At 41.0% G+C, this 16,153-nt stretch overlaps 1 protein-coding gene across 1 annotated transcript; it reads left to right on the forward strand.

Annotated features, from left to right (window-relative positions):
- The first annotated feature begins 2,371 nt into the window (after window positions 1-2,371).
- On the forward strand, window positions 2,372-10,169 carry rnf114 (ring finger protein 114). The gene is made up of 6 exons (XM_080444293.1): window positions 2,372-2,545; window positions 4,177-4,327; window positions 6,078-6,184; window positions 6,884-6,998; window positions 7,690-7,797; window positions 8,907-10,169. Exons 1-6 carry the CDS (start codon window positions 2,397-2,399, stop codon window positions 8,970-8,972), a joined length of 696 nt encoding a protein of 231 aa, XP_080300419.1. The 5' UTR covers window positions 2,372-2,396; the 3' UTR covers window positions 8,973-10,169.
- Window positions 10,170-16,153: the final 5,984 nt, after the last annotated feature.

The raw sequence follows: 16,153 nt of genomic DNA on the forward strand, positions 1-16,153 counted from the left end.
GTTACTAGTTACCAGGGTGTTATTGCTGCATTCGTAATTTTCCATTTCGAGCTCCGAGAGAACAGTAAGAATTGAGAGCGTGTTTACACGACGATAATATATTTCTGCTATGGTTTATAGTTTTGTGTGTATATTTCATGTCAGTAATTGTTACGTTGTTGTTTGTGTTTACTTTTTTAGGTTTATAACCTGACTCTTTACTTGACTAATGGCCTACTGGCCTACTGGCTTACTGGCCATACTGGCCTAAAAGTATTAGAGTGTGTTGGTATTGTGTGTCAGTATAATAAAACCATCAAAGACACAGGTCTGAGTTGTGTCCGCTAACTCGGTTGCTCAAATACCCTCTACAAGGGGAGATCTATTTAGTTGCATTGCTTGTGTGACTGGCTAGATAATTGTACAATCACAATGTATTCCTTTCTATGTTTTTCCATTGTAATTTTGGTGTTGATCAATTATTCTATATACTGTTTTTATGTTGTTTTATCTCATATGATTATAGCCTATACTATAGTATATAGCCTATATCTGTTGCCAGAACCATTATAATAATTGTATGCTTTTCAAAAACAAAAACAGACTTAATTGGAAGGATTCACATTTAAACCTTTTTCAATTAATGTAGCCGCTGCCACCTTCCCGTGACTCCATTTGGGGTCCTAACCCACAGTTTGAGAACCTCTGTTTTAAATGGTATCACTGTAATCCTTAACCATCAAAACATAGATGTAGACATCACCTATTCTGTATTATCATGTTTTGTTTAGGAGATATGATGCAAAATACATAATTTGGTTATGGCGGAAAGTAAAATGGCTGCCAAGGCCACTGGGGAGTTTTTTGCGATGGCTCCATATCCAAAATTGTTCAGGGCCCCAAACTGTACAAGTGTACCAAGGTTCATACTTTTATGAAAAAGTGACAGATCTTCGGACAAAACCACACAGGACTACCTCACAACATCACTGAATTGACCATTAACTATTCACCTGAACAGTTTATGATGTTGTACATGATATTATTGTAATCATTGACCATCAAAACATAGGTGTAGACATCACCTATTCTGTATTATCATGTTTGGTTTGGGAGTTATGACACAAAATACATTATTTGGTAATGAGGAAAGTACAATGGCCGCCATGGCCACCAGGTGGCGTTTTTGCGATGGCTCCATATCTGAAAATGTTCAGGGCCCCAAACTGTCTACCAAGTTTCACGCTTTTATGAAAAAGTGAACGATTCACCTAAAATTTTGTACCAATCCACCGGACTACAATGCCTCTCATAGAGATTGCATCGAGAGCTGCAGTTCATCGTTCTAACGGACCTCGAGTGGTGGCGCTGTCTCAAAAGTGGGCGTGACATTTGTAGTCCCTGTGTGTCTATTAAAAAAAAGGCAGGGAGAAAAACATAAAAATACATTACAAAGTGATACAAAATAAATACAAATAATATATCAATGCAAATAAATACACAAATACATAAATAAATAAAAATAAAAAACAGTAAAAGTGACAGTGACAGGCGGGGGGTGATAAAATAGTCAGTGACGTCAAGGCCAGGACTGTGGTCAGCGTTGCCAAGTCTGCTTATTATAAGTGACTTTTTTTAGTTTGCTGGTTTAGATTTTTTGGGGGTTAATTGTTTCTAAAGTGCAGTTGCTTATTTGGGCTACTTTCCTAAATGTTGTTTAAAGGGTGCGTTCGGAAATACAGCACTGAGCGCACTGGCCAATACAAACTAATAGGCGAGTGCGCTCCGGTGTGCAATATCCGAACGCACCCTAAATCAGTGGTTCTCAAACTTTTTCATGTCAAGCCAGGAACCAAAGGAACCCCCCCCCCCTCCAATTAATATGTAGGCCTACTTGGCCACAGCTCTGAAAATATGTTGTGCCAGGGACCCCCATACAAGATTTGTGTATTTAAAATGTTGACATTTGGCTCACATTGACACATTGTGAGCTTGTAGATCAGCTATTTAGATTCAAAAAGCTGACATATAGGTTCAAATGGTTCATGAGGCCTATAGTCAATGACCCCCCCCCCCCCCCCAACTGTTTACTGTACACATTTTTCTCTTTTTTTATTAGTAATATAGGATGTTTAGCATATTATTGTTTATCATTGTCTCGATGAATTGAATGCGCAGGACCACAATGGAAATAAGCCCGTTGGCTTAGCACGTCTGTACCACTGTAGCTTTTTTTTTGCAAACTGTTAATAAAGCATTCAATCAATCAATCAATCAATCAATCAAAAAAAGTAGCTTCTTTTGGGCTTGTTTTCATAGACCATGGTTGCTTATTTCTCTCGCAGAAACCTGGCAACACTTAGTGTGGTGCTTTGACCAGAGTGTCTCTCTCTTCTTGTTGATAAAGAACAGTAGAAATGGCGATGCTCGGAGGAGGCTTCAGCTCTGCCCAGCAGAAGAGAAGTGTCTCCGGAGGAGGAGGGAGCAGGGGGGACGTGACGGAGTTCGTTTGTCCCGTTTGCCTGGAGATATTCGACTCTCCCGTAACGACACAATGCGGACATACGTGAGTTCTTCTTTTTATATCTTTTAAAACCACACATCTAACCAACCAAGTAGCTCTGGTCCATAGCGTTAAGAAGGACTTCTCCTTTAACGCTGTGTTACTTTCAAGCCGTTGCCCGCACATCCCCGCTAGCGCAGCCTCTCGTCTGTAGTAAAATATACAGAATACACTTTCGCTACTCACCAAAACAAAGATGGTTTTAAGACGTTGAAAGCCTATTTCCCTAGTGGGAACACTCTGAGACCCCCACCTCACGTCTAAAATACACCTTTTGGCCAGAAAGGAAAAATATTATCACCGTATCGAACATTTTCAGTTGCTCCGCTGCGCCCCCTACAGATCCGGTCAATGGCATTTTTCTATTGACAAGATCTGTAGGGGGCGCAGTGGAGCAACTAAAACGTTTTTCCATCGGTGAAATGTTTTCTTTTCATGGCCAAACGTGTATTTTAGACATGAGGTGGGGGTCTCAGAGTGTTCCCACTAGGGAAAGTAGGTTTTCAACATCTTAAAACCGTCTCTGTTTTGGTGAGTAGCGAAAGAGTATGTTGTATTTTTAATACAGACGAGAGGCGGCGCTACCGGTTGTGTGCGGGTAATGACTTGAACGTAACATGGCGTTACGTTCAACTCCTTCTAACCCGACGATGCAATGCTACGAATGCGATTGAAAAAAACTACCGTAACCCCATCGCTTATAAGTGTGTCATGGAGGCCGTTGGCCGCGCGGAGGCCCTATGTGTTTTTATACGATAACATTTCTGCAAACACTTGTTTGTAAGATCGTACAAAAACAATTCGACGTTAAGCCTCTCTCACACACAAATCAGTTTCAGTTTTGTTTACATCAAAGAGGGAGGCCTTACTTGGGAGTTGTAGTTCGACGCTCCGCCGCGTTATAGCATGTAAACACGTGAAAGGACTACAAGTCCCTGCGCTCTTCCGCGATGGGACTTTCCATTGAGAGTTTCAGGAAATGGTTTGGTTGTGATGATGAAGAAGCCTTTCGGCATTGTTTTGGTTCTGCCAAGTGTCAGGGGGGACAGAAGCTTATCTACCTGATAAGTGGACGTGATGTGACACGATAACACATCTTTAGCGCTGTGTCTGTGCTAATTACACAGTCATTATAAGAAAAACACAAGAAGCCAATAAAAACAACAACAGATAGGAAAAGTCAGCCAAATGAGGAAAATATAAAAGAGAAGTGTGTGTGTGTGTGTGTGTGTGTGTGTCCGAGCGAAGACACTGATTGTGCTGTGTCAGCAAATAAAGTCTAAAGTCACAATAGTCAATAATTAATCAGATTCCCAAGTTATAGTACCATCCTCAGAATGCCACTTATGCTTATGAGCTATGCTGCTGCATTGTCTGAAGGAAGCCGAACAAAAATAAGTTTCACCATAATAAGGTACCCAAGATGTAACAATAAAACGCAACCTTGAACCGAGGCTGCCATATATAGATTCTAGCCTGAGTAGTGAGGCTACAGTCACAGCAACACATCTATCCCAGTTTCAGTTTAATTTTATCATAAACTCAGTCAGTATCAGCAACACACCTATCCCAGCTTAAGTTTCATTTTATTATAAACTCGAGTCACCGAAATGGCCTCGCCCTTCTATTTGCAGGTTCTGTCAGAGTTGTCTTCAAGAGTGTCTGCGTCCCCAGAAACCAGTGTGTGCCGTGTGCAGGGCAGCACTGGCCAACTGGGCCAAAGCTACCGAGCTGGAGGCCCTCATCCACTCCTCTGTGGCGGCGTGCAAGGGCTGTGGAGCTCAGGTACAGTGGACAGCTGCATAAAGCCGAAATGTGATTGATTGAATACTTTTATTTCAGTCAGACAACTCTTGGATTGGATTAGAATATATATTTATTGAGCATGCTTGAGCATAGATATAGGAAGCATATATGAAGCATAGTTTGGAGTCAGGGCTCTGAATCCATTCACTCCCTGTAAGCATAACATTTTAGTAAATGTTACATGCCAAATAGCATTTACAGGGAATGAATAAAGACCCCCATGGGGATCTAGAAACCGAGCCTACAGGTGGATGCCGGGGAGGCGGTGGGATAAGACTATTCATGGGCAGCAGCATGCAGGTAAGCGAGCAGCGGTACAGCAGGATAGCAGCAGCAGCGTCGGCACGTCTGCTCAGCTAGACAGGGAAGCCAGAGTGAGCAGGTAACAGCGCAGTACCTATAACCACCCGACCAGGAGAAAAGTGCATGTGACTAGTCACCTGATCGGTTGGCACAATCCCTTGAGTTGCCTGGCCTGAACTAGCTCCGCAAGCTGCGCCTCATTAGTCAGAAATGTATGGCATGGAGGCAAAGTAAGACATTAAGGATAACGCAAAAAAGTCCTGGGGACTTGTTTCCATTGTGGTCCTTTTCAATTCATCAAAATAACATACAAAATTAACACAATAATACTTGTCAACAAAGGAGAAAAAGGAAAAACGGCAGCAGTGAATGACGCCTCCTTTCGATGGGGAATTTACATTTACTGTACCTCCCCTTGTGGTCTCCTTTTTGTGCAAGCTCCCATCGTTCTTGTTTTCATGAAGAGAAAAAAGATTTAAGAGGGCGGGGGGACAGGGAGAGCAAGAATGAAAAGACATCAAACAGTGAAAGATCAACATCTCAAGGATAGGCAGATATCTACATACTGTATATACACATGGCATAATCCAGTTGGTGCAGTATGTACATGAGGTTAGACATAAAGTGCATAAAGTTTAATCAGGGAACCCATTCGGTGAAAAAAACAAATTGACATTGGGGGCACCAGCTCCTTTTTTGTGTAGAAACAGGAAACTCTGTTTCGCTCCTCCCCTTTCTTAGTCCACTTCCTCCTGGGTGCTTCTGTGTTTATTCCTACTAACAACAACACTACATGTTTAAGGCAGCTGGTGACGTAGTCTCTGTGTAGAGATTACATAAGGTTAGACACACAAAGGTGGTAGCACTTCGGTAGGTATGAACAAGAGATCAGACAGACTTTTAACTTCCTTATGGTGCTTTCACAAGGACAGATTAAAAGATACAAAAATACACCGCATATTTGTCGCTGTGTTGCTTTGTATCGGTGTTGCTCAACGCGGTCGCTGATGTCATCAAACGTGCGGACATCGGAGCTACAGTTGTAGCTTTGTATCTTTGACTCTAGAAGTTGAACCCAGCTCAACTTGAATTTGTAGCTTCGTATCTTTGTCGCTAGAGCTACAGCTACAAACGTCGGATGTATCTTTGTATCTTCATGTCGCTGGTTTCCATTGAAAATGAATGGTAGCATGTATCTTTTAATCTGCCCGTGTGAACGCACCATCACAGACACGAACCACCTGTCAAATGCTCATGTGTGTGTGAGAGTCTTTTTTTATGGCTGCAGACTCTGTGTGGGAAGTTAATACACATTTAAAAATAAATTGTTGCGTGCACCCATCTCGAGCAGCATGCATTTGGCGATTTGGAGCAGCAGTAATATATATTATATTCACCTAATGCATTTTGTCGATGTGTTCTTTAGGTGGGCCTGGCTCAGATGAGAAGCCATACATCTGCCTGCTCTAAATATCAAGAGTATATTGAGGAGGGAGTGAGGAGCACAGCACAGAGCCAGCAAAGCATCATCAGGTGAACTTTAAAAAAAATCTAAAATGAATATGGCAGGGAACTGAGTGACTAAAGGTTTATTGTATAGTTGTAAGGCCGTAGATGAAGGAGATACTTGTGCTTTTATTCTATAAGTATTGGGAGATGTCTTTGGAACGAGCTGTCGGGTTACCCCTAGTTTAACCACTATGTTATGTATCTTTGGATCTCCCTTCCGCTTTTATTGTATCCTTATCTCGACAACACTTTATCTCTTTGTACTTGGGTACTGCTGGCTATGAATGTGTTTTGATTTGATCCTAATCTATGAAGCACATTGTATTGAAAGTTCTCCCCCAAAAAATACTGTTTATTATAATTTGTCGGGTGGAAACCTCATGTCCAAAACTTCTACTTTTCAGGATTAAAATTCAAAAATAGATCTACAAGCTCAAAACACAGCGCTTCGTGCCACGCTTTCAAGCTTGTAGATCTGATACTTTTGATACTTTTGTGTGACGCTGTAGTATGTATGATCAAGTAGCACATTCATTTACGAAAAAACACAAAACGTTAGAATATGGAGATAAGAGGTTTCTGCCTCGACAGCAACAAATAATAAGTTCATACGTAGCCTCCCATAATGGCTCAATAGACATCAAATATTGTCTCTTATCAAACAGACGTGTCAGAATTATGAATAAGCGGTCAATATCTCTGTGTCCATCTTCTCTTCTCCAGTGCCGTGCCAAACCGTTACACCTTCACCTGTCCCTACTGCACCTGCCAGAACCTGGACCAGGACGGCCTGGTTGAGCACTGCACTAGCCATCACACTCGGGACACTCGCCAAGTGGTAAAAATAATAATAACAATAATAATGTTCTTGGGGGCCATAACAAATAGTAGCAAGCATGGATTTAAAGGGCAAGAGCACTTTGGTAAAGGTTTGGGTTGTGTAGTTACCTTGCCATGGTGCAACTCCAAAGGTGGACAAGAAATCAAAAATAATTGCTCCATTGATTAGAAATCGATGATTCAAAATATGCTCCTCATTGACATGCATTGTACGGTGAAACAGCTCTCAAAGTCACTCTTTTAGCTCGTAAATGAACACAAACAAAGTTGATTCAGACAATATAGAGCATCACCAAACCCAGTACTGTTTGTGTTTTTGATAAAAATGTTAACTTCCTGTTGATTTTACTATTTGAAGATCCGGATCCAGTCCAGGTTTTCTTCCTAATAAAAATGGCAAAATCAACGAGAAGTGAACATTTTTATAAAAAGAAAAAAACAGTACTGGGTTTGGTGATGTTCTATATTGTCTGAATCAACTTTGTTTGCGTTTGTTTATGTGTGTGCTGTCGGTGAAGAGAATATTTTGAATTATCAATTTCTAATCAATGGAGCATTTGTTTTTCTTGTCCACCTTGGAGTTACATCATGGCAAGGCAACTACACAACCCAAACCTCTACTCTTGCCCTTTAAGTGGTTTAATGGTTCCAAAGTTGCTTTATTACTCATGTTTTGTGTATCTTCCCAGGTGTGTCCTATCTGTGCCTCTATGCCTTGGGGAGACCCTAACTACAGGAGTGCAGACTTCTTTCAACATCTGAAGATTAGACACACCTTTTCCTATGACACCTTTGTCGTAAGTAAAATGACACTTACAGTTCTTTGTTTGGAGTGTAACTTCAAGTTACAACCCAGGACTTGTTTTAATGAATACAACTTTATTTTATGTAAAATGCGGCTAGGCTGCACTAGTTACAGTATATACAATATAACTAGTACATCTACAGTGGTTGGAGGTGGTGTCTCTACTCTTCCATTGAGAAATGTAGACTCAGTTGCCAAGTAGAACACTAAAGTTATTTGAAACAGACCTAGACGCTAGGTTTTGTTTTATTAACGTTAATTATATATGTCATGATATATGTGGCCTTGCGCGAGGTTGATTACTTGCCTCTAGTTGCCTGCTGCAATCAGTGTCACCAGCTTTCACCAACTTTATCCATTGCAGACAGACAGTCACCGTGCTTGCATAATATCCACGACCCACACGTGTTCGGGTCCCTTTATCGACAATTGGGTCCGACTTGGTTCAGATTCTATCACCTCGGAATCCCGGTTCTGTTTATCAACACCCGAACGAACCACCCTACTCAGCGCTGATAAGGAGGAGACACAGCTGTGTCTCTCAGCTGTGTTGTGGCGTATCAAAAATAGCAGACATACAAGCTCACAACGCGGCGCAAGCTCACAACGAGGCTTAAATGATAAAATAGCCTAATAACAGCATATTCCCAACCGGCCACGGTACCCGGTGGTGTTTATAATTAACGGCCAATTAAAAATTTTATCGGCCAATGGCCGTTAAATACCGGCTAACGGAATCCCTGACATGGGTGTCCAACGCTTATGTACGTTGCAATTTTTTTATTTGTATGAATATAACGTCACACTACATTTAAACGCTTTTAACCGCTCACGTCAGTGAATGTCAATCCTGTTCTCTCAGCCTATCGATTGATTGATGGATTGATTGAATATTTTATTAACACGATTATTAATGGTACAGGTAGCACAGTCAATTATTATTTTAAAAGGATAACACAGGGGCTTGTTTCTATTGTGGTCCATTGTACTCAATTCACCAGTAATGAATGATAATACATACGGTACAATACAAAAACATATTGGAATAAAGCTCAGTAGAATCATAAGGTGTATATTTTACCGATGCCATCTCGTCTACAGGATTACTCAACAGATGAGCACACGATGATCCAGGAGGCTCTGCAGCGCTCTCTCATGGACAACTGAAGAACGACAAAGGAGAGCGAGAGAGAGAGAGAGGGTAACAGCATGTGGATTGATGTTGGTGAGAAGGGAAGGTGTTGCTGCATCATCATATGTCCACCAGACGGAAAGACAGTGGTATAACCCAGTGGTTCTCAACCTGTGGGTCGGGACCCCCAGGGGGTGTCTCCACATTATTTTGGGCGGGTCCCCAGTTGACAGTAAAGTGACAATTTAAGGACTTTTGAGACTTTTTTTTTTTTTTAATACCTCAAAAAGAAAAAGACCATTACTGCATCAAATCAACTATAAAAACTGGTCAAACGTTGGCCAAATTATCAAATAATATAAGAGACAAAAATTGTGAAAATAGCCGCGACAAGCTCACAACGCCTCGTGTTGCAAGCCGTTGTGAGCTTGTAGATCTGCCATTTTGACAATATTTATCTGTGGAAACGAGTCAAACTAAATTGTATACCTCAACTCCTACAATTCCAAGTGCTTGTCAGGGTGGGGGGGTCCCCAGTTCAAATGTAATTATTTTGGGGGGGTGGGGGGGGGGGGTCACGGCCTGAAAAGGTTGAACCACTGGTCTTAACCATTGGTAATCCGCTTCGCAGGGAATTGACATCAACCATGAATCTAGAGACTATTATCTAAACTATAAATATGGGGCAATATGAATAAAAAATGGTGTAATGTGCTCTCTAATTTAGGTGATTTATGGTGTTAACTGGTGTAAAACAAATCTCTCCCCCCAAATGAAGCCTGTACTGTTGATAGATTGTCGATTATCCACTTAAATCTTGTTTTATTTAAGTTGTTTATTCATTGATGGAATGGTGTCATATAGCCAAACAAAAAAAGGAAAAAAAGAGAAAAAAAAGTGTTAAAATTCCTACTGTTGATAACTCGATAACGTTGTAATAAGAGGGTTCTACCACTAGGTGGCAAACTTGCCAGTACAATGCAATCGTTACCCAGTGAAGTCTTTGCTGATTAAATGTATAAAGTAGTCTACTTTGATGGACGATTCTGTACGTACTGTCCAAAATGCAACAGCTTAAATGCTGATATTTTGTAGTATAATACACAATGGAAGATTTTCTGTCTGCCAAGCGTTGATTTGTGTTCTACTTGTCTGGTTTTGTTTTTAGTTTTCTTTTTTTTTCCTCCTCCCTGAGATCTACTGAAAATAATAGATTGTGAGGGTTAAACATCGCCTGAGATGGTTATTTGTTTTGTTTTAAAGGTGCTGTAAGCGATATGTTTTTGTTAAAATAAGTGTATAAGTGTTAAATTGCTCTATGTTCCTGTAGTACATTGCTAGAGTGTATGTTCAGTAACGGGGGGGGGGTCTCTCCAGCTCTTTAGTGAACAGAAACGGGTCAAGATGGCAATTTAATCTAAACAGGAGAGAGAATACATACAGGGTGAAGGATAAATACATTAAAATTGGAAGTGATGAAATGAAACAAAAAACGTGTTCTCTCTTGATAGGATGAAATTGATGAAAAGCTATTTTCTGTCTACTCTAAAGCAGGGGTCTTCAACAGGGGTTCCGGGACCCCTAGGGGGTCCTCAGAGTTACTACAGGGGGTCCGCCAAATCTTTGTGTGATATGATTTTTTTTTTTCCTTAACCACTTGAACCGTAGCATCCCTTTTCTGAGGAGAACTTTTACCAAAAATAGCAGATCTACAAGCTTGTAGATTGGCCATTTTTGGCAAAGAGGTGTAGGTGTAGAGGGAAAAAAAGAGCAGACCACGTAAACAAAAAAAGTTGAATCTGAAACACAATTTTATACAATATAGAGGGGGTCCCTGCTTCATCACTCTCTCAGCTAGGGGGTCCTTGGCCTGCAAACGTTGAAGACCCCTGCTCTAAAGCGCTGGAGGGACTGGGAAAGTTAAGCCTCTGTTACTGAACACAAACACTATAGAATTAATGATTACTATCTGTATCAGTGGTTCTCAAAGTGGGGTCCAGGGAACCTCAAGGTTCCTTGAGGGTTCTAAATGGACCTTTTTACAGGTCTTTTTTTTTAAAGTTTGAGAAGCACTGATCTATATGATTGCTAACTATATAGAGCTTTAACCTTTTAACAAAAACTTTGTTTTACCCCAAAAATATCACTTACATCTTGAGTGTTTTCCCCCTTATGTCTTTGTGCCTGGCTGCTGGTAGATCCTGTTATCGACTCGAAAAGCTCGTAGGGCTAAATATTCCACAAACAAAAGTATAAAGATTGAACCAATCAGGTAGCATCTTTTGTCAATCACGCACTTAAAGCTGCATTATAATTGGTCAGTTGGGTTATTGGGTTATTCATTCTTCAGTCAGCAGATGAAATTGTGCGTCATGTCCACAGGAGGGCAGTAGAGTTCTATGGTTCGGTGTCACTCGTCACCGTGGGTCCATAACGACCTCCTGACTCCTTTGGGAAAAAAAACATAATTCAACACCAATTTCATACCGCTTAAATGTGCTTCCTTCAATTTGTGCTCGTTCACCTGAGTTCTCTGGGGTTTTTGTTTAGAGCCAGGGTTCCATTTGTTAAAAATACAAGGAAAAAAGGGGGGCTACAATTTCACCTAAACCCTATGTTGGACAATAAATAGCAAAAATAGGCAATCTACAAGTTCACAATGCATCGGAACACGAGACATTGTGAGCTTGTATATCAAATATTTTGGCTAAAGAAAAGTGTTGCTCAACGTGAGGATTAACGTGGCTAACATACATTTTCTTTTTTATTAAATTGTTAAATTGTGACATTATCAAATATGAATATCAAACGCATATCTTTTCATCTCCCAAAAGGAAATATTTAATTCAGTCTGTCCAGAAGCAGGTATAAAACAAATAATCCCCACCGGACATAAAAATGAATGACCAGAGGGGGGATGTCAAAAGCAGATGCATATACCCCCCCCCATCCAATCCCCTCCAGCAAATTGTACCCTGGTTTAGAACAATGGCATACAAAAAAAATACATGTTGGCTGTTGGAGGGGAGACCTCATATGTCCAAAAACTCTTACTTTTCTGGGTTCAAATGCAGTCATAAATAGCAGAAATAGATGTTGCTATTTTTGTGTGACACTATAGTGCGACAAAGTGAAGTGGGGCATTAATTTACGAAAGAAACGTAAGTGAAAATATGGAGTTACGAGGTTTCTGCCCCGACAGCAACAATGTCGTTGATATTAAGTGGGCATGTGCCATAGAAAGAACTGCAACCATGGACTAAATAGGATGTTATGGTGACGCAATTCTCCGTCTCTCAAGACTCTTCACACTGAATCTGTAACAACAAAATATCAACAGAGGTGTCTTTAATGTTGTTAAATTAGCCGTTTGTTTTATGTTTGACATGCATCTGTGTGCAAAGCAATATTATTGTTTTGTTTCTTAATATACTACTAAGAATGGTTAGTCCAGCAAAGTTGACTTTAGAAGCAACAGTGATTGCAAAAAAAAAATGGAGTCAAAATTTTGATTTTATAACCGGAAAGTTTAAATGTATTTGCTTGGTTTCTATGACTTAATTCTTTGTTATTTGGGAAACGAGCTGCAAATGGCATTATATCTGTCCCACATGGTTGGGTTTATTTCACACATTATCGTCTCAGTCGGGTGGAAACCTTGTATGTCCAAAACGGTTACCTTTCAGGAAAATGGGGGAAAAACACCTGTGTTCCAATGGATCCAATGTAGTTATTATTCACAAGCTTTTGTTAAAACTTTTTATTGGTTCAATATTTATAAAATCTACACAAAAACAAAAAAAATTACCGATCTACAAGCTCACAACGTGTCGCGAAAGCGACGAGTTGTGAACTTGTAGATCTGCATTTTTTTTATACTTTTGAGTGACGCCGTAGAATGAGGAAGTGGGGCGTTAATTTACGCGAAAACTGAAAAAGTCGAAATTTGGTTTCAACAAGGTTTCTGCCCGACAGCAGCAAATATGAAGTAAACCAAGATATTTGTGGCGTATTGATGGACATGTCATTGTCATGAAGCCTCACTGTTAAAATACGGAGTGTTAATGTAACTCCTGAGATTGTGAAAGTGGCCCGTCCATTTTTTCTTCACTCCGGATCAAATGAACACTCGAGATTTCTCAGTGGATATTTCTTTGCTGTTTTTATGTCCTGTGGCAATGGATATTATACAGTAAAATCAGTTTGTTCCTTATTTCCCTGAGTCACGTCTAACTGAGAGGGTACAAAATGTAACCATACATTTGTACCCTCTCAGAGTTAAAGGGGTAGTTCACCCCGAAAATGACTTTTTTTGTCAATCAATTACTCACTCCATCCTTGAATTCATGGAGATTTTCTAATTTTTTTGTCACATTCCTGATCCAAGATTCCAATATATTTGATGGATTTAAGTACATTGGAGGCCAAGCTTAACGAGAGCAAAACTACATTTAAATTATATTTGTTTAGAATCTCCCCAGTGCAGTATTCCTTGGATTACACAGTTGAGTTTTCTTCTTTTTTTTATAATATCAATTATTTTTGTATAGTTTTGCCTTGGCCTCCTGTTTACTTCAATTAATAAAATATTGGAATATTGGATCAGGAATGCGACAAAAGAGAAAAATAATCTCCATGAATTCAATTCCAAGGCTTCACGGGGTGAGAAATTGATGGGCAAAAAGTGACTTTGTTGGTGAAAACGACCCCCTCAGGATTCTACCATGTTCAGTACAGTAATACAAACCCACGCACAGACAACGTAGCACTGGTTCACAAACCTGGATGCCTTCTCTCACCGTCCACTACTAACGCCACATAGGCCTGACAGTACCGTGCGTCTCTGTTTGTTTGTTTGTTTTCTCCCAATAAAAACCTGTGATAATTTTTGCATTTTGTTTTGTGTGTGTGTGTGTGTGTGTGTGTGTGTGTGTGTGTGTGTGTGTGTGTGTGTGTGTGTGTGTGTGTGTGTGTGTGTGTGTGTGTGTGTGTGTGTGTGTGTGTGTGTGTGTGTGTGTGTGTGTGTGTGTGTGTGTGTTAATGGCTGTGGGGTTCTATATATTTTTTTCCTTTGGCAATAATAATATATCTCTCATTCTCTGTTGTCAGCTCCGCTGTCCGGGGGTGCTAAATCCTGATAAATTAAAGCTGTTTAATTATTTAAACACTGACCCGAGAAATCAGGCTGAGTGATTTATACCTGTATGTGTGTGAGACTTGTGGGGGTAAGAACAACACTCACGTATTGATGGATGACCTGTGTGTGTGTGTGTGTGTGTGTGTGTGTGTGTGTGTGTGTGTGTGTGTGTGTACGTGTGAGCGAGAGAGAGACAGTAGTTTGGGAGAAGGTAATGTACAACAAATCAAATCTTTCTGAGTGATTTCGTAGTACGGCAGCTTAAAACGTGAGGTGGTCCGTGAACAAAGCATTGTGCAACGTTGTACAAGCACCCCCCCCCCCCCGCCCAGGCCCCCCATACACACATAAGAGTAGCTCCTAACATCTTGAAATCAAAGCTAAGTATACCATATCGACACTGAATGAATCCACTCTTGTGTTTGTTGCATTTTGTTGTATCTTGTGCCTAGATTGTGATGCAAGTAAAACCCTTCGAGTGTACATTGTCCACAGGGAGAGAAAGACTCGTCTCCCCCTTTTGTGTAACTTCTCGTGTCTGTAATTAGTTAAGTGGTATCACTGTTCCTCAACCTTTCTCTACGGAGACTTTCAGCCACCAAAACTTCATAATGTACTCCCCCCCCACCTCCGAATCGGGGAGGGTTTAGCTCCTGGCAGGATGGGGAGGAGAGGAGAGGAGAGAAGTTTAGCTGTGAGAGAACTAACGAGAGCTCTAGAGCTCCTGGGCAGGAAGGAAGTAAGTATAGGATCTGAAAAACACCACAGCGGAGAGAAGAGAAGAGAGCAAGTCTTTCTTGTCTGTTTTGTTTTTTTAAAACTAAAATAAAGGGGAGAGGGGGGGGAGGGGGAGGGGGGGGGGCGTACAAGGTGGGGGAATAGGAATAGGAAGAAAGAAAGGGAAGAGAAGTGAACATATTGAATAAAAATTTCATAAAGTTCAGCGTGTGGTTGTCTTTGATGCGAGCGGTAGGATGGTGTGTGGTGTCTGGAGGCTGTGTGGAGGCAGCAATTAATGGTACACGGCCCCGCAGGGCACGCAGAGAGAGAGAGAGAGAGAGAGAGAGAGAGAGAGAGAGAGAGAGAGAGAGAGAGAGAGAGAGAGAGAGAGAGAGAGAGAGAGAGAGAGAGAGAGAGAGAGAGAGAGAGAGAGAGAGACGGATGCATGCATGCACACCCACTTGTTTTAGAAGTGTTGTCGCGCCATCACCCTGTACCGCGAGACACCAGTGGTTCTCAACCTTTGCAGGCCGCGACACCCCAAAATAATCATATTTGAACAAGCTGACAAGCACTTTATTGGAGGCATTACATTTAGTTTGACTCGCTTCCACAGATAAATATTTAGCAGATCTACAAGCTTGTAGATCGCCTATTTTCACAATATTTTCCTCTTGCTTATAATAGTTTGACAATTTGGCCAATGTTTGACCAGTTTTTATAGTATAGTTTGTTGATTACTTTTGATGCAGTAATGGTCTTTTTCTTTTCTTTCTTTTGAGGTATTAAAGTAAAGGTCTTAAAAGTACATAAATTGTCACTTCGCTGTCATCTGGGGACCCCCCCCGAAAAAATTATGTGGGGACCCCCCTTGGGGTCCTGACCCGCAGGTTGAGAACCACTGCTGTACACCACCTACACCACACCTTTCGTTTCACTTTAGTGTCGATCAAAACTTCTATACTTCCAAGCCCGTCTGATTGTGAGAATGGTATTACTTTGATTAAAATGCATCCTCCTTATTCACCTGTTTACTAGGCTTTCCACTTCCTATGTGTTTTCCACTTCCTGTCGATTTGATCCAATGAAATCCAATGAAACTGGTCAGATGACTAATGATATCCAAGGAAATCCGACAGGAAGTGGAAAACACACAGCCTAGGAAACAGGTGAATAGATCCATGCCTTTCTGTCATTCTCTAGGCCAGTGGTTCCCAAACTGAGGGCCGGGACCCCCAGGGAGGTTCCCACATGATGTTTTTGGGGGTCCCCAGATTCAAATATGATTATTTTTGGGGGGGGTCGCGCGGCCTGAAAAGGTTGAGAACCAAATTGGTCCCGTGTTCGGGGAGGGAAGCC

This window comes from Gymnoscopelus braueri (genome assembly GCF_963280865.1).
Source record: "Gymnoscopelus braueri genome assembly, chromosome: 12".
Lineage (NCBI taxonomy): Eukaryota > Metazoa > Chordata > Actinopteri > Myctophiformes > Myctophidae > Gymnoscopelus > Gymnoscopelus braueri.